Raw genomic sequence first — 27,279 nt, 5'->3', positions numbered from 1 at the left:
AAATATGGTACTGATATTCATTTTTCAAATGTTTTAGTATCTTTGGTGTGTTAGGCACTATGCTAGTACTACCAAGGGTAAAAAGTTCCTGTCCTTACAAAAGGTCTGTAATCTCGTGGGAAGGGAGCAACAGATAAAACACAATTACAAATAATTAAATACTAGGTTGAAACATATGAAATTGCCATTTTTACTAGTCAAAAATGGTCAAAGATTAATATCATATGGTTTAACCAATGAAAAGTAGCTGTAACAAATGCAATTTATCTATTATAATAAAAATGTATATAGACAGCACGACTTCTGGCTTGTGAATCCCAGAAATTTTCATGAAGAAAAAAGTGGCATATAAGGTAGGCCTTTTGGGATGAAGATGGCTTCCATAGGTAGGGTTAGGGGAAAGGGTATTCCTGGCAGAGGGGACCAGCATCAGCAAAGGTGAGAAACCACAGGATGTGGCTGAAGAATGATGAATAATCCAGTATGGTCAGAATATAAGAGTCCCATGAGACAGAAGAAGCTAGCAGGGCTACTGTATTGAACAACCTCAAAGGAGCATCATTCACACTACATTTACCAGGTTCTTATAGTTGGGCAGTGCACAAGCTGTACAACCAGATACTGTGGCTGTGCAGATAAGGTAGGAAATGTAGACTGGTGTCTACTGAAATTCTTTAATACCAGCCCAAAGAATTTAGACTTTATCTATACTATAGGTAATTGATGGGAGGGGTGTGTAGGGTAGAAGTGTATTACTTGACAAGAGCGACCTGATTCTTTGAGGACAGCCTGAATGTTTCAACCACATTCACAGTTGTGTAACTGTGTATAAGTAACTTAACCTAGCTAAGCCTCAATCTCCTTAACTGTGAGATAAGGATAATAATACTATACTTCAGAGTACTGTTGGGAGGATTAAATGAAATGATGCATATAAAGTTCTTAGAGCAGTGAATTGGAACAGTAGGTGTTCAATGCAGCCATTCAACATCTATGAATATTCACTAAGAGCCTATTAGGTGTTAGTTCTGATTGCTGGAGATACAGTGGTTAAAGAAAATAGATGAAAATCCCTGACTGCATGGAGATTATTTACAATGAAGACTGATGAGTAGTACCAAAAATAAAAGAAGCAAGCAAGCCAGCAAGCAAGGATAAGGGACAAAAAAATGACGGAGGCTGCTGTTTTAGATGGTAGTCAGGGAAGACCTCCCTGAAGAGGTGGCTTTTGAGTAGGGGCTTAACACAAGATGATAAGAGTGAGTCATTATGGCTGGCTATTACGCACTGCGGATCAAAAAAGAAGAAAAGAGAAGAAATGAAAAGCAGAGAATTTGTAGGAGAATTAACATCCTGAGTGCCTCTCATATGCCAGCCATTTCATGGACATGATCAATAACTTTGTGAGAGAGATTATCTTCATTTTATAATGAGAAAATTGTACTTCAAATTTGCCTAGAATCACAAATAAATGGTGAGATGGGGATTAAAGTCAGGTTTGCCAGGTTCCAAGGAACATGCTTGTTCCACAACATTATTCTGGAAGGAAAAGTCATAACAGTAATTGTGGTCTGAGTGTAAAGAAAGGGATAGGAAAAGGGAGGAGGCTGTATGATTGACTGAATGTATGAAATCAGACAATCAGAAAAACAAAAAGGAAATCTCAGCTTTTGAGCACGGCTGACTTTGACTAATGCTAAAAATAAACAAATAGGTCCATCAGTAGGATGGTGCTTTTGAGAAAAATGATAGCATTTTAGGTATGCCAAGTTTGAGGTATGCAATCAAGTCCCAGGGTAGCTTAGAGACTTGGAAAATTATTTATTTACTTAAATTACTCAGATAAACTTTTAAGTGAGAAATTCAATTTATGTTATTTGGAACACTCATTTATGTGAATATCTTCATAAATATTTGGGGGCTTGGCAATATGAGAGAACGTGTCGAGGTCGGAACAAAAGATGTGGGAGTCGTGCACAGCAGTGTACGTGGACGGAACTGGAGGACGGCTGACATTGCTGAGCAATGTACAGAGAAGGCCGAGTGAAAGGGAGAATGCCGAAGGAAGTGCAGAGTGGGAGGAAAACAGAAAATGACGGTTAAGGAGATGAAATACATGAACGTATGTATAATGCAGTCAGCAACCCACAGAGAAGTTTCAGCTGGAAGGGAGGGGGCTATATACAGAGTACTACAGGGAGAGAAAAAACTGCGTGCAAGGAGTGCTACCAGGCAACAAAGGCCTGGCTGAAGTCGGAGGGTGTGGATTTGAACTTAGCTGTCCAGCCCTACTTGATCTTCTCCCTCACGCACTGTAGTCCGAGAGCAGAAGAGACAGGTAATGTATATGCTTTGTGATATGGCTCAACATGCTGAGTGCCAGCAGGGACACTACTGACAGGGGGTGGCGAGGGCACCAGTAACAGTGTACGGTGAGGGCCTGAGCAAAATAACAGATAGCAAGGGCACCTGTGAGAAGACTAGTCAGTGAGGGCACCAGAGACAGAACCTCTGGCAAGGGTCCCACTGACAGAGCAGACAGTGAGGACATCTCCGATGTAGTGGCTGGTGAGGACACCAGTGACAGACCAGATGACAAGGGTCCTAGTTGGAGAGGCTGAAGAATAAAGCCAAAGGAGAGTTCATGTACCTGGAGAGCAGGGTGGGTTTGGGGGCAAAAGCCAGAAATCATACAGAAAGCAAAGAGCAGACATATGGACATGATACTCAAAATACTTCCTAACTGGTATGTCAGAGGCACTGATGAATAGGGAACGGACCTGGCCCTATTGATGGAGTAGACTCCTGGAGTTGCTATATGGTGGGGCTCTGTGAGAAAAGCATTGTATCTGTAAGGCCTGTAAGGTTTGCCCAAATGCTAAGGGGAGGCAGAAGTGGAATAAAAACCAAACAGCGTGAGAGACTGAAGTCTTTCCACATCATAGGAGCCTTGCACGTGGACGCTTCTCTGAATAAACCTCTCACCTAGAAGGGCAGGAATGACAACGGAGCAGCCAGTGGACAGACAGGTGGATAGCTGCAAATTTGTGATGGCTGAGGGGGTCATGCTCACTGAGCAGTCTGTACATTCATCGTTTTAAACAAAGTTCAAAATTGTACACATGTATTTATGTCTGAATTTTATAGATGTGTAAAAGCAATTCAGCGTACTCTGTATTTTACATACTGAACTAATTACCTTTTCTTCCATCTCATAATCCACTCCAAATATAGGACTGGCAGAATAGACTTTGTGAAGTGAATTGATTTCCTTAACTGATTCTTGTAGTTTTTCCACAGGATCTATTTTAAAGCCAAGAACATATCCTCCACTCTGTACAAAAAAAAAAAAAAAAAAGAAAAGAAAAGAAAAAACAAGCCTGGGAATGGTAATCACAGTATATAATAAACTATAACTCTAGTCTTTATTTCAGAGCACCACAGGTAAGCTGATTTTTTCATTTAAAATTTTTGTAATGAAAAATTGAAAGCACATACAAAAATAGAAGAAAGAGTACAATAAGCACGTATGTAGCCATCTCTAGTTTTGACAAGTAGCAATGTGTGGCCAACTCTGTTCCATATTTAACCTCCCTCTCCCCCAAATCTCCTCCTCTCACCCCTCAGGATTATTTTGAAGCATAGCCAGATATCACATCATTTCATCTATAAATATCAAAGATGATATTTTAAGATTAAAAAAAAAATACACTGTATATTATGATGGCCAAGGGAACTAAGCTTTTCTTGAGCTAGACCTTGAAAAACAATAAACCATATTAAAAGAAGAAAGGGAATGGCCTAGCGGAGGCTCTCTCCTTGAAGAATTAGGAAAGGAACCTGATCACGACAGATTGTTGTTGAAGAGTGTTAAAAAATTAAGTAGTGGTGGGGGGCGGGGGGTGGCGACTGGCTGGCTCAGTCAGAGGAGCATGTGACTCTTGATCTTGGGGTTGGTTCAAGCCCCAAATGGGGTGTAGGGATTACTTTAAAAAAAATCTTAAAAAACAATTAAGTAGCATTCTGTGAAAGGTGAGAGCATATACTTTTGGGTTCAAATTCTGTGTTTTACAACAAATTTACTATCTGATGCTGGGAAACATATTTTCCTTAATCTTTTAAGCCTCAGTTTTCTAACCATAAAACAGTTATCTAATTGTATTAAATAAAATAATGTACACATGACATTTGATACAGTTCCTGGAACATTAGCAAGCACTCAGTAAATGGAAGCTACTAATCTGCAGGCCAAGGGGAAGGAGTGAGTAGACATTCATATTCAAACTTCGAATTTAGAAGAGCAGTGATTTTACAAGTAAATGTTTTATTTAAATGTATTTCTGCAAAGAACTGGCCTAATGGGGCACAGCAATTATAATTAGATACCGTATAATCTCAGGGTGCATGTGTGTGTCTATTTGTATATATCTGTGTTTCCCTAGGACACTCTTGTGAATCAGTCAGACCTGAATCAAAATCTATCCCCACCACTTACTAGTTGTGAGACTATGGGCAAGGTTCCTAACTTCTCTAAGCCTCGGATTCCTTGAGTGTAAAATGGGGAAAAAATAGTAACTGTATCATAGGGTAGAGATTGAGATAATACATGAAAAGTACAGTGACTTAACTCTGTCATTAAGAACGATAATCATGGGGCACCTGGGTGGCTCAGTCAGTTGAGGGTCCAACTCTTGATTTTGGCTCAGGTCATGATCTCACGGTTTGTGAGATGGAGCTCTGTGTTGGGCTCAATGCTGACAGCTCAGAGCCTGCTTGGGGTTCTCTCTCTCCCTCTCTCTCTGCCCCTCCCACACACACTCTCTCTCAAAATAAATAAATAAACATAAAAAAATGATAATCATAATGATGATAATGGTTATGTCTGCCCAACAAAGAAACAAACATAAGCAAGGTTCTTCCTATGTGGACAATTACTGCATGATTTTAAACTTTTCATATAACTTCATGTTATAGCTAATATTCTTCTTGGATGTAAACCGGTTACTATAGAAATAAAACTAAAAATATAGACAGTCATATAGTTTAAAAAATCTATTAAAGATTAATACAAATAGAAAATATCTTACCTGCTGAGAGCTTTCTATGACAAGAGCTAAACCAAATTTTGAATCTCTAATCTTTATTGAACGCTAGATGTAAAATGAAAAAAAAAAATGCACGTTTTTACTATCTGATAGTAGTGATTCTTTAACACAAGTTTTTCAACTTCTACACAGTAACCACTTTTCATAATCTAAAGAACAGAATTCTCCCTCTTTCCTGCATTACACTCCCACTGAGATCAAGTAAAATGAAAATGTTCATACTTAGAAACAGGCAGCAAACTTGTTAGGTAATCAAAAGAGGAAATCTCTGAAATGTGCATAAAATTATCTGATTCAAATATCCCCACCCACCCCCCCAATCAGGGAGTCCACAACTTTTCTGAATATTTGAAACCAAAGGCCAGCAACCTTTTAGTACTGGAGAGCCAGCATCTTTTGTGGTTTTTAAGGCTGGGTTAGTTTTTAAAAGTCACATGGATATGACTGTCCTAGTGACAGAGTGTGATGATATCAGATTGCAAGTTGTTTGGACCAGGCTGAATTCATTCCAAAGGCCATTTTTGGTAACTGTATTCTTAAATAACAAAAAGTATCGTATTTGAAGAACAAAAAGCACAAGGTTGTTTACTACTCAGTAATTTTTTAGTACAATACAGATTAGGTCAGGCAAGCTAGAACATATGTAAACGCATATAAAACAGCCATCAACAATACAAACACCAGTTTATCAAATACCTATGCAGATTCTGTCATATCTTCCCAGCCATGGTTATTAAATTCTTATATGTCTTTAGATGGCCAGAAATCATTTTCTTCCTATCAGTTTTTACGATTTTCTGTTTAATGTGTTGGTTTTCTCCACCAGGCTGACAACTCTTTGAAGGCAGGAACTGTGTGCTGGTTCATGGTGTTCACGACTATCTCTCTAGCACCTAGCACAGAGTGGGTGCTAAATATTTGTCACATTAACAATCAGATATTTTATTTTTTTTTTAATTTTTTTTAAATGTTTTTATTTTATTTTTGAGACAGAGAGAGACAGAGCATGAATGGGGGAGGGTCAGAGAGAGGGAGACACAGAATCTGAAACAGGCTCCAGGCTCTGAGCCATCAGCACAGAGCCTGACGCGGGGCTTGAGCTCACGAACCGCGAGATCATGACCTGAGCCGAAGTCGGCCGCTTAACTGACTGAGCCACCCAGGCACCCCAACAATCAGATATTTTAAAGTAACTCAGAAATCAAACGATTTGGCAAAAGATAGGCTTGGGAACAGTTTACAAAGAACCATCCTTGTAAACTCAGAAGTCTTACAAAATGACATTTTCCAGGTATCATATACATTGTGTCTATTCAATAAATAGTTGTTAATGAAACTGCCTAGTCTTAAGACTTCTTATATCCCACAATAAGGGTGATTACCATAGACAAATCACACAGGATTTTCATTAACTATTTTTACGTTCCATCTAATTTGCACTAGAGTCCTATATGTAATTTCCTTATGTAAATGAAATTCTTCAGTTTATTGGAATTTACTATCTGTTTCACTGAATCACATACTTAGCAGAAGATATAAAAAGAACCGCCTTTACTCTCAAAACAACTGGTCTCAGATGTAGTTAGTTCTTATTTTGGATTTTAACAGCTTTAATTGAACTTAAGCTAAAATCATTATCACTAAAAACCATCTTGATTCCTTTCACCAAACCTGTAGTATGAATCTAGCTTGTATTAATGCTGTTTCTGTAAACAGTGAAAACAGTTCATTCACAGAATTAAAGACTTCATTCTGCCTTTAAAAGCAGAAAGTGTGAAGAGAGCCAAAACAAAGTGTGTGGAGCAGTATGCTTAAGACTTGCAAAGAACCACTATACATCTACCTCATGAAAAGGTTATGGAGAACTTTAGTAGCTAACACTCTCCAACTGGAACCTAAGAAAGACACATCTTAAAAAAAAAAAAAAAAAAAAAAGAAAGAAAGACACATCTTAATCTGTATGGTAACTACTAAAAATTTGAAAATCCTGCATATTTCTCTCTTAATAGCAAGTTGATAATGCTGGGGTTTCCCTTGAATGTAAGTACTGTTGCGTCTTTTCTATGCTGAAATTGTAAATTCTCAACATTTTAAAAGTCTGCTCTTAGCTACACTGTTGCCACTTAAAAAGAGGGAGATAGAGGGGCACCTGGGCGGCTCAGTTGGTTAAAGCCCTTGCCTTTTGGTTTTGGCTCAGGTCATGATCTCACGGTTCGAGCCCCATGTCAGGCTCTGCACTGATAGTGTGGAGCCTGCTTGGGATTCTCTCTCTTTCCCTCTCTCTCTGCCCCTCCTCTGTGCACTCTCTCTTTCTCTCCAAATAAATAAACTTGGGGGAGAAAAAAAGAGGGAGATAGAATTCATCTAATCCTGAAAGTTCCATTAACTACTGAACAGAAATAATCTACATTAAAACAAGGTCACCAAAATGCATGCACTTACAATTTGCAGATATGGTATGCTGACGTTAAAACTGTCATTCATATTTGCATGCCACACAATTCTCACATTGGTAATAAAAAAGGTTCCTAAATTTCCCTGTGAAAGATGAGAGATACATCAATGATCATTTGTTTGAATACTTACTCTTTATTTTCTAAACACCAGAGTAATTCTGATTATCACAGTAGCAGAGAATACTAGAATTGAGTATCATGGAGTATTAATGACTTCATTATTCACTGAATCGAAGTACAACTAGATGACTGAAAGCCTGGATTCTGGAGTTAGACTCTAATCGTTATGCCATCAGCACCTACCAGTTGCCTGAGCACGGCCAGATTTGTTCTTGGTGCATTGTATCAAATGTAAAATGGAGATTTGATTAAATAACCCCTATAAAGTCCTTATCACAATGTATAGCACATAGTAAGCATTCTACAAGTGTTACATCTTATTAGGACTGTTGTTCAAAACCTGGAGTAAGTTAAGACAAGGGAACTGTGGTAAGAGAGACAAAACACATGTGATAACCCCCATTAGTCCGTAAGAGTTATTTTATAGCTCTTCAATGCTAACTATAAATCAAACTGTTTTCCAATTACATGGCCCTTCAACAAAATTACTTCAGGATGATAGCTAAAAAAATCTTTAATACTTAATAGCATGGCACGAAAATTAGCTGCTTCTACCATTTATCTGTATCATTATCCACCTTTACCTTTACCTTCTCTCCACCATATACTCCCAGAGGAATTTATTTTATACTTTGAGGTTGGGCATAAAACATTAACTCACAAATCCAAAATCTAAAAAGCCCTCTTCTGGGATAAGCAGGTTTGAAACATCAGAAAAGGCCACTTATTGGGACACCTGGGTGGCTCATTTGGTCAAGTGTCTGACTCTTGGTTTCGGCTCAGGTCGTGATCTCACCACTTCATGGGTTTGAGCTCTGCATCAGGATCTGCTCTGGCATCACAGATCCTGCTTGGGATTCTCTCTATCCCTCTCTCTCTGTCCCTCCTCCCACACACACTGTCTCTGTCTCTCTCAAAATAAATAAATTAATTAAAAAAAAAGACCACTTATTTCTCAATTATCATTGTTAATAAACATAAATATAAGTATCTATATTTCCCTCATCCACTCTCATTTTGCAAGAAATTGTTATACAAAAAATTTCAGCCTCCTTATTCCTGGTGCACATCCCATTAAACAATACTAAGTCTGAGTTTAGAAGGAGTAATTATTTATATCATTCTTTCCTCTCATTTTAGAAGAACAGAACTTACAAAATTCCTAAGGATTTTTTAAAAGAATAGGAGGGCATATTTTATTTTATTTTATTATTTTTCAGTAAACATAAGTTAGGTTACAATAACATCCATATTTTCAATAAAATATTTCTGATAATCCTGAACATCTTAATTAATTAATTTAAAATGCCAGGTGTGGTGCTAGATGGTAAGGATCTAACTGAACAGAGTAATTCCACCCCTACTTTATAAAGCCTACAATCTAATGTGAGGGTATAGACAAGCTCTGTATTTTAGAACAGGAATAATTTGAGGTGGCAATTAAGTACAGACTGCATAGGCAACACAAAAGGAAGGTTTCAGAAAGTGACATCTAAGCTATTACCTAAAGCAGGGGTTTGTAAACTACAGTCTGTGGGACAAATCTGTCTTGCTGCTTCATTTTGTATGGCCTAGAAGCCAAGAATAATTTTTACATTTTTAAATGGCTGGAAAAAAGTCAAAACAATAATTCATGACACATGAATACTGTATGAAATTCAAATTTCAGTGTCCATAATAAAGTTTTATTGAAACACAGCCATGCTCACTTGTTTACAAGTTGCCTATGGCTGGTTTCCTAGTACAATGGCAAGTCTGAGAAGTTATGACAGAAACAGTATGTCCTGCAAAGCCTAAAATATTTACCATCTGGCCCTTCAGAGTAAAAAGTTTGCTGATTCCTGATGAGTAGTTATTCAGATGGAAAGCTGTCTATATACTATAGAACCATTACCAGAGTTTAAAACTAGAAATTAATTGTAATTTAAATTTATGATTCAATGTTTAGCAAAAAGCTTTTCCTTCAAATGCTATAGCTTTAATCCAGTGGTTATCAGTCTAATCTAGATTATAACACACACAAAGGCTGGAAACTATTCTTAGTAAGACACAAATTTTTCTCTAGAAATTGGTTTGTTACTTATTCCAACTATTTGTTGCTTGTATGTTTCAACTGGTCTTAACTGCAGGAGCAAATGAGAAGTTACAATAATAGATGTAGGAATCACCAAATGAGTTATATGTTTAATTCCATAAAGACCAAATTAAAAGGCTTCCATGACTGTCCACCCATGGCTCTCCTCCATCAGCATAAGTTATCAAGAATTGGAGGGTAGTACAGCATGGGGGGAAGAAGATAGCTCTCAGATGAACTAGATGTGTGAGGTCATTTAATTTTGGGGGCCTGAGTTTTTAATTTATAAGTGAATGGGGAGACTGAACTAGATAATCTCCAAGGTCTACTCCAACTGTAAATTCTACATAGAACAAATGCTGCTAAACTAAAAAGAGCACAGAACCATGAAAATATGAAAATCGGAATATTATTTTATATTGAGAGCTAATGCTAACTTATCAGATGTAATGTTTATTTTAAGAGTTAAATGAACATACAAACTCAATGATAAATGGAAAAGTAATTACAAAGCACTGACCCAAAAGGTTCATTAGCTTTTTGCACAATACCTGATCACTGGATAAATTCCATACTCCATTGATTTTATCATATACGTGTTCTTGTGGTAATAATCTTAGCTGCTTGTTTTGAATGAGTGCACTTCTCAGTTTAAAATCACGATACATTTTAGAAGTTTCATATGCTCTATAAAAAAGAACAAACAAAGACTAAACCACCCTGAAAATGTGGTTTTCCTAAGTTATGTTTACCTACCTACCAAAATATATAGTTGTTAATACTCTATGTACATCACTCAAGTAATTATTATAATAAATTTAAAAATTTGCTTTTCAGTAAGTTTTGGTGATCAGTCTTTTAGTCTTTATCATTTTGGTATAGCATTTATAAATGTTTATTTATTTTAAAAATAAATAAACAGGTTTATTTTTACATGTCTAATTTTTAAGACAGCACATATCATACAGCACAAATGAAAGGAAACAGATTTTCCCTCTAAGCTGAAAAACAATGCTTACCTATAATAGACATGGAAATTCTTTTCCCTATCAAACAAAATGCTTCATTCCATTTCTCTGTTTTAGTCAAAGGCACCATTATTCTTTGGACATAAACAGGAGTCCAATTACTTTTCTCATTGCAACCTGAGAACATTATGATCACATCCACCTCCATACAGAAAATTGGAATGAATGTGTACCAACTCCAAAAGAGACCACAGGACAGTGTGTATCTGTGTGCGAGTGTGTGTGTTTTATATATATATATAAAATCCCTTTGTTTTTTTCTCCATGCTTTCTTACTGATAAATAATAAATAATTTTCTTCTGTATTTCTGTAATATAATTATTCTGTAAATAATTCTGTATTTATTATTAGTTTTGATTAGTTTCATTATACCTATTTGGATCACATTTGATTGTTACTTCTAATTTTACTCCACAAAATTATAGGCTAATTTACTCATTTAATAAAACTAAAGGGTTTTCTTAGCCTGAGTAACTTTAGAAGTTATTGACATATATCATAATACTCATTGTCAAACTTATGGTTTTTACTTTAATTAATCTAACATATAAGTCGTGAAAGAGGAGGGGTGCGTGGGTGGCTCAGCTGGATGAGCATCCAACTTTGGCTCAGGTCACAATCTCATGGTTTGTGAGTGAGTGCCCCCACAAACATGCTCAAACTCTGCTGTCAGTGCAGAGTCCATTTTGGATCCTCTGCCCCCTCTCTCTCTGCCCCTCTCCTGCTCACCCTTGCTCTCTCAAAAATAAATAAACATTTAAAAAATTGTGAAAGAGGAGGATTTGAGCATTTGCCTATAAATCTTAATTTCCTTTAGTGCTATAATCATCCATGTTTAACCAGTGGAAAAAATGGAAACTATGCTGTGAGTTATTTGTGGGGGAACTCTTATTTTTTAATATTGAAGAAAAGCAGTTTCTATGCTTCCTTCAAACTCCTTTTCGTATTACATCTCTAAGTAAAGTGAAATAAAGAGCTAAGGTTTAGGTATATGTCCAACAGAACTGGGAATTAGGCATATATGTCCAACAGAATTTGAAAAATATTTAAAATAGCTAAAAAGTAGAAAAGACCCAAATGTCTATGGTTTGTGAGTAAACAAAATATATCCGTACAATGTAATACTATTTAGTTACAAGGAGTGAAGTCCTGATACATGCTACAACATGGATGAATGCTGAAAACATTATATAAGTTAAATATGTCTGATATAAAAGGGCACTATATTGTATGAGTCCATTTATATTAAATGTCTCAAATCGGCAAATCCATAGAGACAGAAGTAAAACAGTGGTTTTTACAGTGGTAAAACAGGGGCTATGAGAAGGAAGGAATGGGGAGTGACATATGGACTACAGTGCTATAAAGGTTTCTTTCTAGGGTAACAGAAATATTCTGAACTGGGTAATGATGGTGGTTGTACAATCTTGTGAAATACTAAAACTATCAAACTGTAAACTTTAAAATGGCAGATTTTATGCTATATGAATTATATCTCAAAAAATCTAAACCATTATGTTGATTAAAAAATTGAGGAGCCTGGGTGGCTCAGTTGGTTGAATGTCCAAATTCAGCTCAGGTCGTGATCTCATGGTTCATGGGTTCAAGGCCCATATCGGCTTGCTGCTGTCAGTGCGAAGCCTGCTTTGGATTCTCTGTCTCCCTTTTTCTCTGCCCCTCTTCCCCCCTCAAAAATAAATAAACGTTAGGGGCGCCTGGGTGGCTCAGTCGGTTGAGCAGCCGACTTCAGCTCAGGTCATGATCTCGTGGTCCGTGAGTTCGAGCCCCGCGTCGGGCTCTGTGCTGACAGCTCAGAGCCTGGAGCCTGTTTCATTCTGTGTCTCCCTCTCTCTGACCTTCCCCCGTTCATGCTCTGTTTCTCTCTCTCAAAAATAAATAAACGTTAAAAAAATATTAAAAAAAAATCATCAACAAAATGCAAAATCAAATAATATACTAGGAAATTAAGAAATAAATTTGCAACATACGTAACAGATGACAGCATAATTAAGAAATTTATAATAGAAAACTAAATAGCCAAAAAAATTTCAACATCACTAGTAATAAGGAAATGCAAATTAAAACAATAGTATATATATTTCTGTGTGTGTGTATAAATATGTGTATATGTATATTTTGCCTGTCATCTTAGCCAAGATTTAAAAAAGTCATAGCACTTAGGGCTGGTTAAAAATAAAGAGCTACAGTGCTCGCTTTGGCAGCCCATACACTAAAATTGGAACGATACAGAGAAGATGAACACGGCCCCTGTGCAAGGATGACATGCAAATTCGTGAAGCGTTCCAGATTTTCTGCAGCTTCTTAGCAAACTGCCACTCTTTGCGGATTAACTTGGAGGAAATGATATGAGTCAAAGCACAACATGTGGCGCTGAATAATGAACTTGTGATAATTTACTAGAAAAATATTCCAGTAAAGCAATCTATGACATGAGAACGAAGTTGAGTGACACCTGAAAATCTATGTGCACATATGTTGTTTCTACATAGCTCGGAAATGAGAAAGTGTAAACTTGCATTTCTTTATAGAATTAAAAAAAAAGAAAGAAAAAAAAAAAAAGAAGGGTGCCTGGGTGGCTAAGTCAGTTAGGCGTCCAACTTTGGCTCAGGTCATGATCTCACGGTTCATGGGTTTGAGCCTCGCATTGGGCTCTGTGCCGACAGCTCAGAGCCTGGAGCCTGTTTTGGATCCTGTGTCTCCCTCTCTCTCTGCTCCTCCCCTGCTCATGCTCTGTCTCTCTGTCTCTCTCTCTCAAAAATAAATAAACATAAAAAAATATTTTTTTAAAAAGAGCTAACATAGTGAAAAGAATTTAGCAAATAATAAAACCAAAACAACCACACACACACAAGAAAAACAACAATAAAACTCTTTAGGGAAAACACCCAGAATGCCTTCTACTGCTAGAAAAACAATCTTTTTAATTCATTAACTGAATTATCCAACTTGGTTATCTAAATTGAATGAACTCTCTATTTCACCGTCACTTCCTTGGTAGCTAATTTAATAGAATCTTCAGTAGAATTTCTTTTTTTAATATTTTATTTATTTGTGAGAGAGAAAGAGAGAGAGAGAGAGAGAGAGAGAGAGAAAGCAAGCAGGGAAGGGCAGAGAGAGAGAGAGACGAGGACTCTAAAGCAGGCTCCAGGCTCCGAGCTGTCAGCACAGAGCCTGATGCAGGGCTTGAACCCATGAGCTGGAAGATCATGACCTGAGCTGAAGTTGGATGCTTAACTGACTGAGCCGCCCCTTCAGAATTTTTTTTTTTTAATTTCCAGTAGTCTTATGTATTTTATAAATACTTAAAAGTGTTTATTAAATTATAACGCAGTATGTTCTTCTATATATTCTCAGGATATTGTAATTTCTTGAGCTTGCAGGAAGATAAACTTTATCCTCTAAACCTCTATATCATAGAATTGCCTTAAAATTATTCAATAATGCATAAAGTATTACCATACCTGTGTACTGCAATCACAGAAGTAAAAAGTCTAGGACTTCCAGGAACCAGATTTGTAAATATAAACTCAAAACGAGTACTGTTACATTTTGTTAGTATATAAAGAGCTTCACTTTGGCCTCGTAATTTCTGTAAGAACAAATTTATTTAAAAGTTCAGACTTTAGGAGCAACTCTCATTTACAGTGAAAACAAAGTCCAACCTCAAAATAGTTAATGTTTCTTCAGTACATACATTTCAATAAGATTGTTCAGACTTACAGAGTTAGCAGTCCTTGTTGTAATGCTCAATATGCAGTTGTAACCGATAGCTAAAATTCAAGCAAAGAATTTCAAGAACATGATACAATCAACCGAGAGAAAAAAAAAAAAAAAATATATATATATATAAAATACTTTAAAACATTTTTACAAATTTAAGTTAAATAATTAAAAGAACTAGAATATCAATTCTGCCTCTTTGCACAAACAACGTTCACAGCATGGGAGAAAGGAAGTTTGCTTCTCTAAAACCTATATTGTATTATTCACTGAACAGCTTAGTACCACTACCTCAAGAGAAAAAGTCTTGCTGGATAATCTAAAATAGTTTTAAAAAATAAGTAAAACGAAATTTAACACAATGGAAGGTTGCACTTTTATTAGAATTTAGATCCCTCTTTTTTTGGGATTAGTTTAAACAGGTCATAGCAAGTTGTCAAAGGTAAGTAAAGAACAAAAACAAAAGCGAAACCATTCAGTGTAAAAGCACTAATCTCATGTCCAAGAGACAAAATGGACAGACTGAAAAACATTTCTTTTGGATAATGATACAGTCTATACAGGGCTGCTCAAGTTTTTATCAATTTAAGTTTCCCACATATTTCATGGTACAGTTTTTTTGGTATCAAAAGCCACTGTGCAAGTTCACTTGACAAAGTATTTTTATTCTTTAATATCATCTAACAAAAATACTCACAAAGATTGACTCTGGGTAATGCCAAAGAGTGCCAGATAATTCTTAAATTTGTTACTAAGAGTCTCCCTAAAAGCAAACAAACAAACAAACAAACAAAAATAGGTTACCTTATATAAGGACCCATTTTTGCAGCACAGAAAGAGGTAGACGTAGAACTTCTGGCTCAGTATCAGCAGTAATCCTCACAGATATTTTCATACATTTAGCAACTGAATGTGTTTATTGTTCGTATCTATCCTATATAAAGTATACAGTGCATGATTTGGAATCCCAGAGAAACAAAATCTGATAGTTACAGAGGGGATACAGGTATCCAATGCCAACAGCTTGGTTTAACTCAGATTAAAAGAGAGAATTGGGTCTTGGTGGAAGTTGCTCTGGGAGGTCCCAGCAGGTCAAAAATGTACAAGTGAGAATGAGTATGGGATGGCAGAATTACAAACTCATTCAGTGAAATCACCCTTCTCAAAGGACTTTCATATATACACTAATCCCTGCCACAGGAGTACTCTCTTAACAGTTCTCATTTATATAAGAACTTATATACCCATTTTTTTTTTTTTTTGCTATAAACAAAATTTTTTTTGCTCATATGAAGTTATGACCAGGCTAAAGTCTGCTTAAGGCTTTATGCTTTTCATTCCTAGCCTCAGACTGACATTCTTATACTGAAATATAGAGTTAGATAACTTCCTTTCTCAAAGTGTGTCTTATGAAATAGTCGTCTCTATAAATGCTCTGAGGAAAAAAAGTCAAGTAAATCTGAGCATGGTAAACTATGTGTCTTACAGATTTAGAATGCAATTAGCATATTAGGATAGTTTTGAGATATCCTGAATAAAACTCCCTTAACTTTGTTTAACCCCAATATTTCTCCAACAAATTATAACCACAGAATTCTCTTGATGAGTAATCTATAGCCAGGTCATACTCTTTCCTCTTTGAAAACCCCTTCCCAAACACCAAAATATAACTGTCCCTGTTCTTCCTAATCTCCCAAACATTGAAATATGGCTGTTTCATTCTCATACAGCTTCAGTGTGCAAAGCTAATCTGATAATTTCACGTCAGGCTACTTACAGTGAAATGGATTAAATGTGCTAATCTTTTGGGGTATTTATAGTTTGATGTGGTTTTTTTTTTTTTTTTTTAACGTGTATTTATTTTTGAGAGAGAGACAGAGCTCGAGTTGGGGAGGGGCAGAAAGAGTCGGAGACACAGAATCCAAAGCAGGCTCCAGGGCCCGAGCTCTCAGCACAGAGCCCAATGCAGGGCTTGAACTCACAAGCTGTGAGATCATGACCTGAGCTGAAGTCAGACACCTAACTGACTGAGCCACCCAGGCACCCTGGGGTATTTATAGTTTTAACATGAGTCTCCTGAACTTTGTAATGCCTTAATTTGGTCATTTTCAAACTGCTGGGAAGGAAGGGATGGAGATGGCTAGAAGACAGGAATCCCCTTCTCTTTTCTACCTTCTTATTAATCAGCAGCTCTGCACACTCCTGTAAAATGCCATTTTCTGGGGAATTGTTTCTGAGATGTGTACAAATACAGTTATTTTTATTAATAGGAAGATTTCAGGCACTATTATGGAGACTTCTGGCAGGGAGGTGTTTTGCCCTCTCTACTCTGAAGTGCTAGTATATGATTCTATACTTAATGAGCACTCAATGAATTCAAAAATGGTTTATTACCCATAGTCTTTGTTTGGACTGGTGGATGGACTGTCACATAAGAGTTCCTGCCAGTCTGTATGAGAACAACTAAACCTTCTCAGGGCTTCCTTAAGTTATTCAGGTTTGTCAGGATCTAGCCATCTAGAGATTATTATTCCACCCTCAAAGGCACAAACTAAGACTTCTTATTTGCTGCGAAATCTTCACACCTCACTCTCACTTGGGCCTGGCTGACACTAGGAAGCATTTCATAAATGTGATCTAAGCAGTCTTTCAAGGATGGGCCCTTGCCACTGACAGGATGTGCCTATAGGCTGCTGGTTATGACAGGTTCCCTTCACAGGGAAGAAAGGCCCACAATTAAACCTGCTGTTCACATACCACTCCAGAGCAGACCAGAAGAAAGACCCAAAGAGCAAGTGGCCACTTGAAAGGCTGCAGTGTTAGGGAGCCTGTGTGGCTCAGTCGGTTAAGCGTCCGACTTCAACTCAGGTCATGATCTCACGTTTCATGGGTTCGAGCCCTGCGTCGGGCTCTGTGCTGACAGCTCAGAGCCTGGAGTCTGCTTCGGATTCTGTGTCTCCCTCTCCCTGCCCCTTCCCTGCTCATGCTCTCTCTCTCTCTGTCTCTCAAAAATAAACATTAAAAATTAAAAAAAAAAAAAAAAAGAAAGGCTGCAGTGAGCATGTTCTGCCAATAAGGGTTACTGTTCAGTCTCTAGGATTTACTGCTCCTCCTTATCTGTTCTGCTAAGGGTTACTGTTCCTTCTCTAGGATTTACTGATCCTTCTTACCTGAATGAGGTCTGCTCCTTTCCCCCCCACTTACTCTTCTCTTGAATAAGAGGTTTATGACCCATCTTCTTAAACCTCCTTTCCCTTAAAAAGCCTTTTCAGATATACTAAGCTGCCTACTCATCCCCTATTTTTTTTCTTAAACAACAGTAGTGACGCTTATAAGGCCTGGTCACTGGACTTGGCTCCATTACAGCTATATGAAGCCTGGGACTTTTCAAAGTTCAAGCCTTTGGGATTTGGTTTGGGGTGGGAAGGACTCTAGAGTCCAACTCTGGCTACTCCTCAGACATCTCACATGATTCTTCAGTGCTTAACCTACAAATAAACTTCACAATACAGCCCTAAATTTGTACTCCATATGTTCATCTCCAGGTGTCAGTCTTGGGACATTGTGAGTTACTCTTGGAGTTCTTAAAAGGAAGCATGGCTCCAGATAGCAAAACTATGACATACTTATTCTTTTCGTGGGGAGGCAGATTCAAAAGTCAGAACTATCCCATGCTCCTTACAGACAGGAATCCTGGAGTTTTAATAGTTATGTTGGAGAAAGCTGATTTCAAAACTGGGATTTATTTAAGGACCTGTATTCCCCGGGCTGCAGGTTTCATACCTATTCTTTCTTCTCTTTAAGTCTGACAAAAGTCGTATGTAGATTTAACTCTTTCACTTTCACAATTATATTTACACATAATGCTGTCTCACATCTTATTCTCCAGCTGATATGACTTATCATTTGTAAATCAAATCAGAAATATAAAAAAATATTAGGAAATATACTCACCTCTATCCCCATTATTTCCTTTGGTGTCTTCAATTGAATCTAAACAATCAATAAGGGCTTCTCCAGGTCTTGTTTTCATTTGTCTAAGATAAATATCAAGGCTTTAATTTTATAGCTACAACTATACCCACTTACAATCTAGTTAGAGACAGAAGAGACATATGCAGATAAAACAGCCAACAGTATAAATGATACAGTACCAAATACTCGTGCATTTGAAAATAAGGTCTTAAGAACTTCTAGAACCTGGAGACTAGTGGGGCCTGGAGTGACCAGGGACATGCAAAGAAGTCAGAACTAGAATGAGAGGTAGGATTTGGAGAAATAAGAGAGGGAGAGAGTCCATGATTAAAGACCAGAAATAAAAAAATGATGAGGGAATGTGGGAAGATCGATCTGGCTGGAGAAGATCTATGTTAAGAGGTAGTGAAAAATGCATGCCACTACTTTTGAATGCTAGTCGGATAGATATGAGCCTTGTCCTGTGGATGACGGAAAACCTTCAGAGGTTTCTGAGTAGAGGAAAGGAGGTCAGGCAGTTATGGAAGGAACAAGCTAAAGCAAAGCATCGTTAGGACTTGGTAAACAATTAGATACAGGGAATAAAAGGAAATAGAGTGGAGAAGTTCGCTAACTGACAGAATGCATCTAGAGTGTTCAAAAACAAAAACCTAGCAGAGTATGTGGTACAGCCTAACATATTCTCCATAGCGTTGGCTTAATTACCTATTGAAAATGCAAACATGATCATATATCTTCCCTGCTATCTTCCACATCATCCTACTGCCTACAAAATGAAGTCCCAAATCCTCAGCTAAACATTTTATAGTCTGGCTACTCTACCTTTCTGATTGTTCCTCCATCCTCTACCTGCCAATTCTGCCTTCTAGCCAATGACGTTTGTACTTCCAAGACTCTGCTCCTAATGTTTTATTCTTTTTTTTTTTTTTTCTGGAATACTCTCTTTCTGTCTACCTGATAAGGTCCTGCCCAACCTTCAGGGCTGAACTCAAATATTATTTCTTCCTTAACGTCTTCCCTAAGCAGAATGAACTATTCTGTATTCAGGATGGCACTTACCACGTTAAAAAAAAAAAAAAAAAAAAGTTGTCTATGTGTATCTCCTGCACTAAAATGGGGGTGTGGGTATCATTATCCCTAGCTATCAGCACAGTAAATAGCACATAGTAAGTATTTGATAAATATTTAATAAAGTGGAAATGTTCATGAAATGGACCTTTGTTTGGATTAAGAACCCTCCAAGAATAATAGAAAGTCATAGGATGTGAGCAATATGTAACTGTCGTTTATAATTTTATAAATTCCCTTCCCTCACAAGTTCTTAAAGGATCTAAGACCATGTTAGAATTAGAAGTTAATATTTCGTTGGCTATCCAAGGTTTTGTTCATGATAAGGAATCATAAGAAGTGGCTAAGAAGCTTCATTCATATCATTAACCCAAGAACCTCAGCTTTACTGTTTTCCAACAGTTAATATCCCAATGGGCATTTTCCCCGGGGACTTTGGGTAGGCAGATACTATTTTCTTTTTAAGGCATGGAATTTAAAAAAACCCAAGGTTTCTGTTGAGAGGTTCCAAAAGGTAGCTCCTTTTTCCTATTGGTGATTTAAATGAACAATAAGATGGAAACTTATCGTAGAAATAAAGTTTGCGTGGTTAGGAATTTTGGAAAATGCTTATTCCCACCTCCCTTGTTTTACAGACGAAGAGGCTCAAGCTCAGAACGGTGAAGTCTAAGGGCCCACAATGTGTGTCGATATTCCAGGCTTAGTTTTAGAACCCTGGGCTCCTGAGTCCCTGCCGAACGTTCTTCCACCACACGAAACTGGCACCCCAAGCTCACTTGGGTATACCGGACGCCCAAGCCCTGGATGGTCCTGGACGTATTTGGGCTCAGCTTTCTGATAGGTGCCCGGGGTCAGGACGCGGCCACGGATCGCACAGGACTGAACCACTGTAATTCACATGCATTCCCGCAGTGGCGGAGCCAACCCGGGGTCTCCCCGGGAGCCGACCACAGGCGCAAACCTCCTCCCGCTCTCGCGAGGCCCGTGAGCTGTTGGGGCGCAGGCTCCTCCTGAAACCTCGCTGCGGCGCCCTCTACAGGCCCCGGGAGCGACTCACTGCGAGGAGACGTCGAAGCGGACATCCCGGTCCTCCCAAAGCGCGTCCAGCACCGACATGGTGACCGAGGCCCAACGCTGGCACTCTCGGCAGCAGCGGAGGCCGAGTGGCGTCTCACTGGTTCCAAGGCAACGGGTCGCCTGTGTCACGACGTCTACGGCGGGCGCCGAGAGCCAAGCTTCCTGAGGTAGGGTGCGCGCTTTCCCGGGCCTGTCGCGTCACTAAACGGATTTGTGGCTCCAGGCGAGATGGGGGAGGTTCAAAGAAACCTAGCTGGCTCCGGCCCAGGAGTGTGTGCTTGACCTCTGACTGACTTTCCTAGCCTCCAAACACACATCCTTAAGCCATTCCACCACCTCCCCCCATTTTGCTACAGTCAAGAAATTTAGACTTAAAACTTAATTCTTTACCTGGCTCCGCCGGATCAGGTCCCGCACACCTGTCCGATCTTTTGCTACCCTCTCCTAATGCCTACCTTCCAGGGAGGCAGGGCTCCCTTTCCCTGCCTGGAACTCTCTTTCCCCAGATTTCTGCATGGTCTGCCCCCTGTCACTTAAGTCTCAGCTCAAACGTCAACTGAGGCGGTCCCTGATCTGTCACTGTACCCTGAGCACCCAGAGGACAAGACCTGATCTATCTAGTTCACTTTGAACAGTGCCTGGCACAGAGTAGGCACTCAATAAAAACTTTTTGAATGATTCAAACGCCTTCCTTTCCTCAACTTATGACAATTCTTTAATTCAGTGGTTTTCAAAGCGTGATCTGGAGATCCCCAGAGTTCCTTAAGATCCTTTCAGGGCACCCACAAGGTCAAAGTATATGCAGGATAACAGGAAGACCTTATTTGCCATTGTGACTCTTATTTATTCTTTGGATGTACAGTGGTGTTTTCCAGAGGTATGGGAATCTAGCTGTCTTCTATGAAGCCAAACATTACAAAAAAAATCTGCAAACTTGCAAATTTGCAAAAATGTAAAACAATGCTACTCTTCTCATATTTGTGGATAATATAATTATTTTTTTAAAATGTTATGTACGTTGACATACAATGAGCTTATTACTTTTTAATGAGTCAGTAAATGAATTTTTAAATGTGTCATTAAATATCAATAGATATAACCCATATAAACAAAAGTTTTTCAGCTGCTCAATAATCATTATTATTTTTAAGAGTATAAAGGGGTCCTGAAATCAAAGGTTTGATAACTACAGCTTTAAATGATCTAGAGCTCCTCTGTATTAGGCTCTGTGCCAAATACTAGAGACATGGAAGACTATAGGAGTTTTCCTCACGTTGAAGAAACTAATGGAGACATTGGAACATATGGTGGACATAAACTAAGGTGGCCCCCAGTGAGTCATATTCTTATATAATCCTTTCTCCTTAGAAGTGGGCATAACCTGTGACTTGCTTCTAGCCAACAGAATATGGCAAAGGTGATGGGATGTAAAAGTGATGGTATATCATTCCCATGATTATGTGGTTATGTAAGACTTGGTTTTAGCTGATGGGAGCAAGACTCTCTTGCTTGCCTTAAAGAAGCCAGCTGGTATGATATGGCCTTGAGGGACAGCAGCTTCAATCATATAAGTGCAAGGAAAGGGAATTTACCAACAACCTAATGAGCTTGGAAGTAGATCTTTCCCTAGTAAAACTTCTGATAAGGCCTTTGCTCCAAAAAGTGTCTGGATTGCAGCCTGGCATGACTATAAGCAGAAAACCTGGATAAGCCATGCTTGGAGTTCTGATCTATAGAAACAGGTAGATTATAAATGTCTGTTGTTTTAAGCTGCTGAATTGGTGGTAATTTGTTATGTGGAACAATAGAGAACTAATACAGGTTGTGGAATCATGGGTGGTGCTACTCTAACAAATAGCAGAGGCTAAGACCAGCAAAATTCTGTTAGGAAGCAGGCTGATTATTCACTTGCAAATATATGCTACCTTTCATGAAAAGGCAAGGATAGAAGTTTTGAACTGGAATATCTCTGTTTGCCTGTGCCTGCCTGGCCCAGCATTTTATGATGGGAGTGTTGGGGACAGACACCTGGTCTCTTTAGTTTCCCAGGTCTGCCAAGAGGAATTGTGCTTCAATGAACTGTACTTAATGGATTATACACAAGAGCATCATTTGCATCACATATAGATGATTTAGATGATGAGATCATGGGTTTTAAGCTGAGGGTGTAATAGTCTGAGAAGGGAACCTTGGGAGGGAGCACTTTTTTTTTTTTTCCTTTGGGAGGAGCATGAATTGTTGACTGCCAGAGGGCAGACTGTAAGCAGAATTCTAAATGGCCCCTAAGATACCTGTCCTCCTTCTATGCATACCTTATCTAATTCCCTTCCCTTGAGCATGGAAGAATCTATGAATATGATAGGATATCAGCCCTGTGATGAAATTACGTTATATGGCAAAGATGAGATTTTTGCAGATATTTAATGTCCCTTGAATTCATCAAAAATGGAGACTCTCCGTGGTGGGCCTGACCTTATCAGATGAGCCCTTAAAGGAGATATTCTTTTCTGCTGGTTTTGATGAAATGGTAGCCAAGTTTGTGAGAAAACCACACAGCTGGGAGCTGAGGGCAGCCTCTAGGAGATGAGAGGCAGCGAGAAAACAAATTCCAGCCATCGAACCACGAAGAACTGAATTCTGCCAACAGCCTGAATGAGCCTGGAAGAGAACCCCAAGCCTCAGATGGGATCTTAGTGAGATGATTCAGTCAACTCACTGACACCTCGATTTTAGGTGATACCCTAAGCAATGAAGTCAGCCCAGACTCCTGACTCACGGAAACTGTGAGACAAATAAATTTGTATTGTTTTAAATTTCTAAGATTGTGTAACTTATTGTAAAGCAATATTAAATTAATATACTGACATCACAATAGGACTTTCATAATGAAGACTGAAATGAAGACCTACTTTTCAATGTGCTTATAACTGGAGATTCAATCATATTCTTTGTTTCCCAGACTTTCTTTTCCTCCTGTCTTTGTAAGGAAAGTTTTTTATGTGTGTATATGTTTTTACTTTTTAAATAAATTTTACCAAAGTATAATTTACATTAAAAATGCATCTATTTTATTTAGGTGTGCTCTTTGATGAATTTTGACAAGTATATGCATCAATGTAATCACTCCCATAATGAAGCTATAGAACATTTCTGTCACCCCAAAAAGTTTCCTTGTGCCCTTTTGCAGTCAACTCCAGGTCCTGGGACATCACTTGTTTGCTTTCTTTTACTGTAGATTGTTTTCTTTTTCATTATTTTACTGTGGTAAAGTAATTATAAAATTTGCCATACTGTATACTAATTTTGAATGTTCTAGAATTTTATATAAATGGCATAATAAATTATATGTACTATATAAGAGTACTATATATCTTTTCCTGTATCTGGTTTCATTTATTTGGCATAATGTTTTTTTTTCTTTTTCAAGTTTTTATTTAAATTCCAGTTTGTTAACATACAGTGTAATATTAGTTTCAGGTGTAGAGTTTAGTGGTTCATCATATGCAACACCCAGTATTTGGCATAATGTTTTGAAGTTCATCCATATTGTTACATGTATCAATAGTCTGTTCCTTTCTAGTGCTAATATCACATTTTTTATTTATTTAAATTTTTTTAATGTTTTATCTATTTTTAAGACAGAGAGAGACAGAGCATGAGTGGGGATGGGATAGAGAGAGAGGGAGACACAGAATCTGAAGCAGGCTCCAGGCTCTGAGCTGTCAGCACAGAGCCCAATGTGGGACTCGAACTCATGAACTGTGAGATCATGACCTGAGCTGAAGTCGGACACTTAACCAATTGAGCCACCCAGGTGCCCCTAATATCACATTTTTTAGATATGTTGCACTTTGTTTTGCCTTTGGACATGTGGGTCCTTTTCAGTTTTTGTCATTAACAAAATTGCCAAGAACATTCATGCACAAGCCTTTTTGTGGATGTAAGTTTTCATTTCTTTTGGGTAAATATACCTAGGAGTGGATTTTCTGGGTTATATGATAGTTGTATGTTTAACTTTTTAAAAAACTGCTAACTGTTTTCCAGAACAGTTATGTCACTTTACATTGCCACCAACAATGTATCTCTGTTACTTGTCAATCTTTTTAACTTTAGCCATTCTAGTGGGTATATAGCATCTCATTGTGGTTTTAACTTGTATTTCTGTAATGACTAATAGTATTGAGCATCTTTTCATGTGCTTACCAGCCACTTGTAAATATTTCTTGTAAACTGTTTGTCATTTCACAGTTTTTAATGTGGTTGTTTGTTTTCTTATAACTGAATTTTGTAAGAGTAAAGTCCTTTGTTACGTAAGTATGTTGTGAATATATTCTCTCAGTCTCTGGCTTGCCTTTTCATTTCTTAATGTTACCTTTCAAAGAACAGAAGTTTTTAGTTTTTAATGTTAATGAGATTTAATTGATGACTTTTTTCTTTTCTATTTTATGGTTTTTTGTGTCCTCTCTGAGAAATCTTTCCTAGCCCAAGATCACAAAGATTTTTTTCTGTTTTCTTCTAGAAGTCTTATAGTTTTGGATTTTCATTTAAGTTTATGGTCTGGTTTAGGTTAATTTTTATATCTAGTGTGAGGAAAAGTTCCCCAGGAGGTTCCTTTATTTTGTACATGGATATTCAGTTGTTCTAGCACCATTTGTTGAACTACTCTTGCCTGCTCATGTCTTTCAAGAACACCTATTTTAATATAAAGTTGCATGTCAGTTATACTTCTTTAAAAAAAAAAGCGTACCTGTTGAAATTTATATCTAAAAGCAAAGTTAAGGGCTTGAGGGGGGAAATGGCTGATGATCTTAGAGCCTAGTGCAAGCCAATGCGTAGCATGGGTAGCAAAGAAGCAGAGTAAAGTCAAAACAAGAATAAAAATTAGTCATTACCTTTATGTCACTGAGTCATTGCTTCTTCTCTCTACTCCACTCATCTCCTTTTTAAAATGATCACTTTTATTAATGTTCAGAGTTCATGGATAATGATAATCTTTCCTTCAAGGTGTCAGCTTCTACTTTTTATATGTGTTCATAATATGTTGGATACCCCAGTGCTTGGTATTCTTCCTGCCAAGAAGATACATCTTACTAGGAAGACATTCAGTAAGCCAAAGTATATTTTATAATCTTAATATTTATTTATTTATTTATTTATTTATTTATTTATTTATTTATTAAAAAAATTTTTTTTTAAGTTTAGTTTCAGAGAGAGAGAGAGCATGAGTAGGCTAGGGGCAGAGAGGGAGAGAGTGAGGGAGAGAGAGAGGGAGAGACAATTCCAAGCAGACTCCACACTGTCAGCACAGAGCCTGGTGTGACACTCAAACTCACTAACTGTAAGATCAGGACCTGAGCCGAGATCAAGAGTCAGATGTTTAACCAACTGAGCCACCCAGGCTCATAACCTTAATATTTAAAAAATCTAAGATCTAGAATTTATATAACATAAAATATGCATTAGTGCAAATATTTTACTCTGTTCAATTAGATGTCAATCAATATTGATTGAAATATATTTCTATCTTAAAATTATTGCACTTAGAAACAACTTTTCAAGTCCAACTACTAGAGAATGGCTACTAAACAAAAAGACTTCAGAGAAAGAAGTAATTATATTTGTGCTTTTCCAAGTGTTTGGTCCGTTTCTTAACTCTGAAATATGCCTTAGCTTCTATGTGAAGACAGTCATTAAATACATGTCACAAGTTCCTGAGTAGCGTTTATTACAGGCTGTTTTTTAACATTAATTAATGAGCTAATTAATATTTGGGAGAGAGGGAGAGCATGTGCGAGCAGGGGAGGGGCAGAGAGAGAGAGAGAAAGAGACAGAGAAAGAGAATCCCAAGCAGACTCTATGCTGTCAGTGTGGAGCCTGACGTGGGGCTCAATCCCACAACTGTGAGATCATGACCTAAGCTGGAATCAAGAGTCAGGACGCATAATTGACTGAGCCACCCAGGCACCCTACAAGCTGTTTTAAAATGTAAAAGAGAGGGGTGCCTGGGTGGCTCAGTCGGTTAAGCGTCCGACTTCAGCTCAGGTCATGATCTCACAGTCCGTGGGTTCGAGCCCCGCATCGGGCTCTGTGCTGACAGCTCAGAGCCTGGAGCCTGTTTCAGATTCTGTGTCTCCCTCTTTCTCTGACCCTCCCTGTTCATGCTCTCTCTCTCTCTGTCTCAAAAATAAATAAATGTTAAAAAAAAATTAAAAAAAAATGTAAAAGAGCTACTAGATGGTTTTAATGTTACTATAAAAATTTTTATTTTGAATTAATCTGTACACTGAAAAAGTTAAATTTATGTAATCCTTTGTTCTTTTGCTGAACAAAGATTTTCTTACTGTAAAGAAGTTGTGGGGGCGCCTGGGTGGCTCAGTGGGTTAAGCGGCCGACTTCAGCTCAGCTCATGATCTCGCGGTCCGTGGGTTCGAGCCCCGCGTCGGGCTCTGTGCTGACAGCTCAGAGCCTGGAGCCTGTTTCAGATTCTGTGTCTCCCTCTCTCTGATCCTCCCCCGTACATGCTCTGTCTCTCTGTCTCAAAAATAAATAAATGTTAAAAAAAAAAGTTTTAAAAGAAGTTGTGGAATCCATTTAAGGATTTTAAGCTTATGCAAAATAAAATGAAACATTATGG

The 27,279-nt window shown here is 37.9% G+C and overlaps 1 protein-coding gene and 1 non-coding gene across 6 annotated transcripts in view; one reads left to right on the top strand and one right to left on the bottom strand.

Moving 5' to 3' along the window:
- The window catches only part of BBS5 (Bardet-Biedl syndrome 5), a 41,846-nt gene extending 21,070 nt beyond the window's left edge, over positions 1-20,776 (bottom strand). Inside the window, exons 1-9 of one of the 5 annotated variants that reach the window (XM_042994642.1) lie at positions 20,626-20,775; positions 18,480-18,562; positions 15,223-15,288; positions 14,526-14,575; positions 14,267-14,394; positions 10,307-10,442; positions 7,548-7,643; positions 5,088-5,150; positions 3,200-3,334 (exon numbers count right to left, since the gene is read on the bottom strand). In XM_042994642.1, the coding sequence (XP_042850576.1) occupies positions 3,200-3,334; positions 5,088-5,150; positions 7,548-7,643; positions 10,307-10,442; positions 14,267-14,394; positions 14,526-14,575; positions 15,223-15,288; positions 18,480-18,562; positions 20,626-20,684 (816 nt within the window). In that variant the 5' untranslated portion in view covers positions 20,685-20,775. The other 4 variants (XM_007074602.3, XM_042994643.1, XM_042994644.1 and 1 more) reach the window with 4 other exon arrangements.
- On the top strand, positions 12,991-13,097 carry LOC122241640. Its single transcript, XR_006221881.1, has one exon. It is a non-coding gene; the product is annotated as a U6 spliceosomal RNA (small nuclear RNA).
- Positions 20,777-27,279: the final 6,503 nt, after the last annotated feature.

The sequence above is a fragment of the Panthera tigris genome, chromosome C1 (genome assembly GCF_018350195.1).
Source record: "Panthera tigris isolate Pti1 chromosome C1, P.tigris_Pti1_mat1.1, whole genome shotgun sequence".
In the NCBI taxonomy this organism is placed as follows: Eukaryota; Metazoa; Chordata; class Mammalia; order Carnivora; family Felidae; genus Panthera; species Panthera tigris.
Note: the sequence above shows the minus strand (reverse complement) of the source record. Positions and strands in the feature narration are given on the sequence as shown.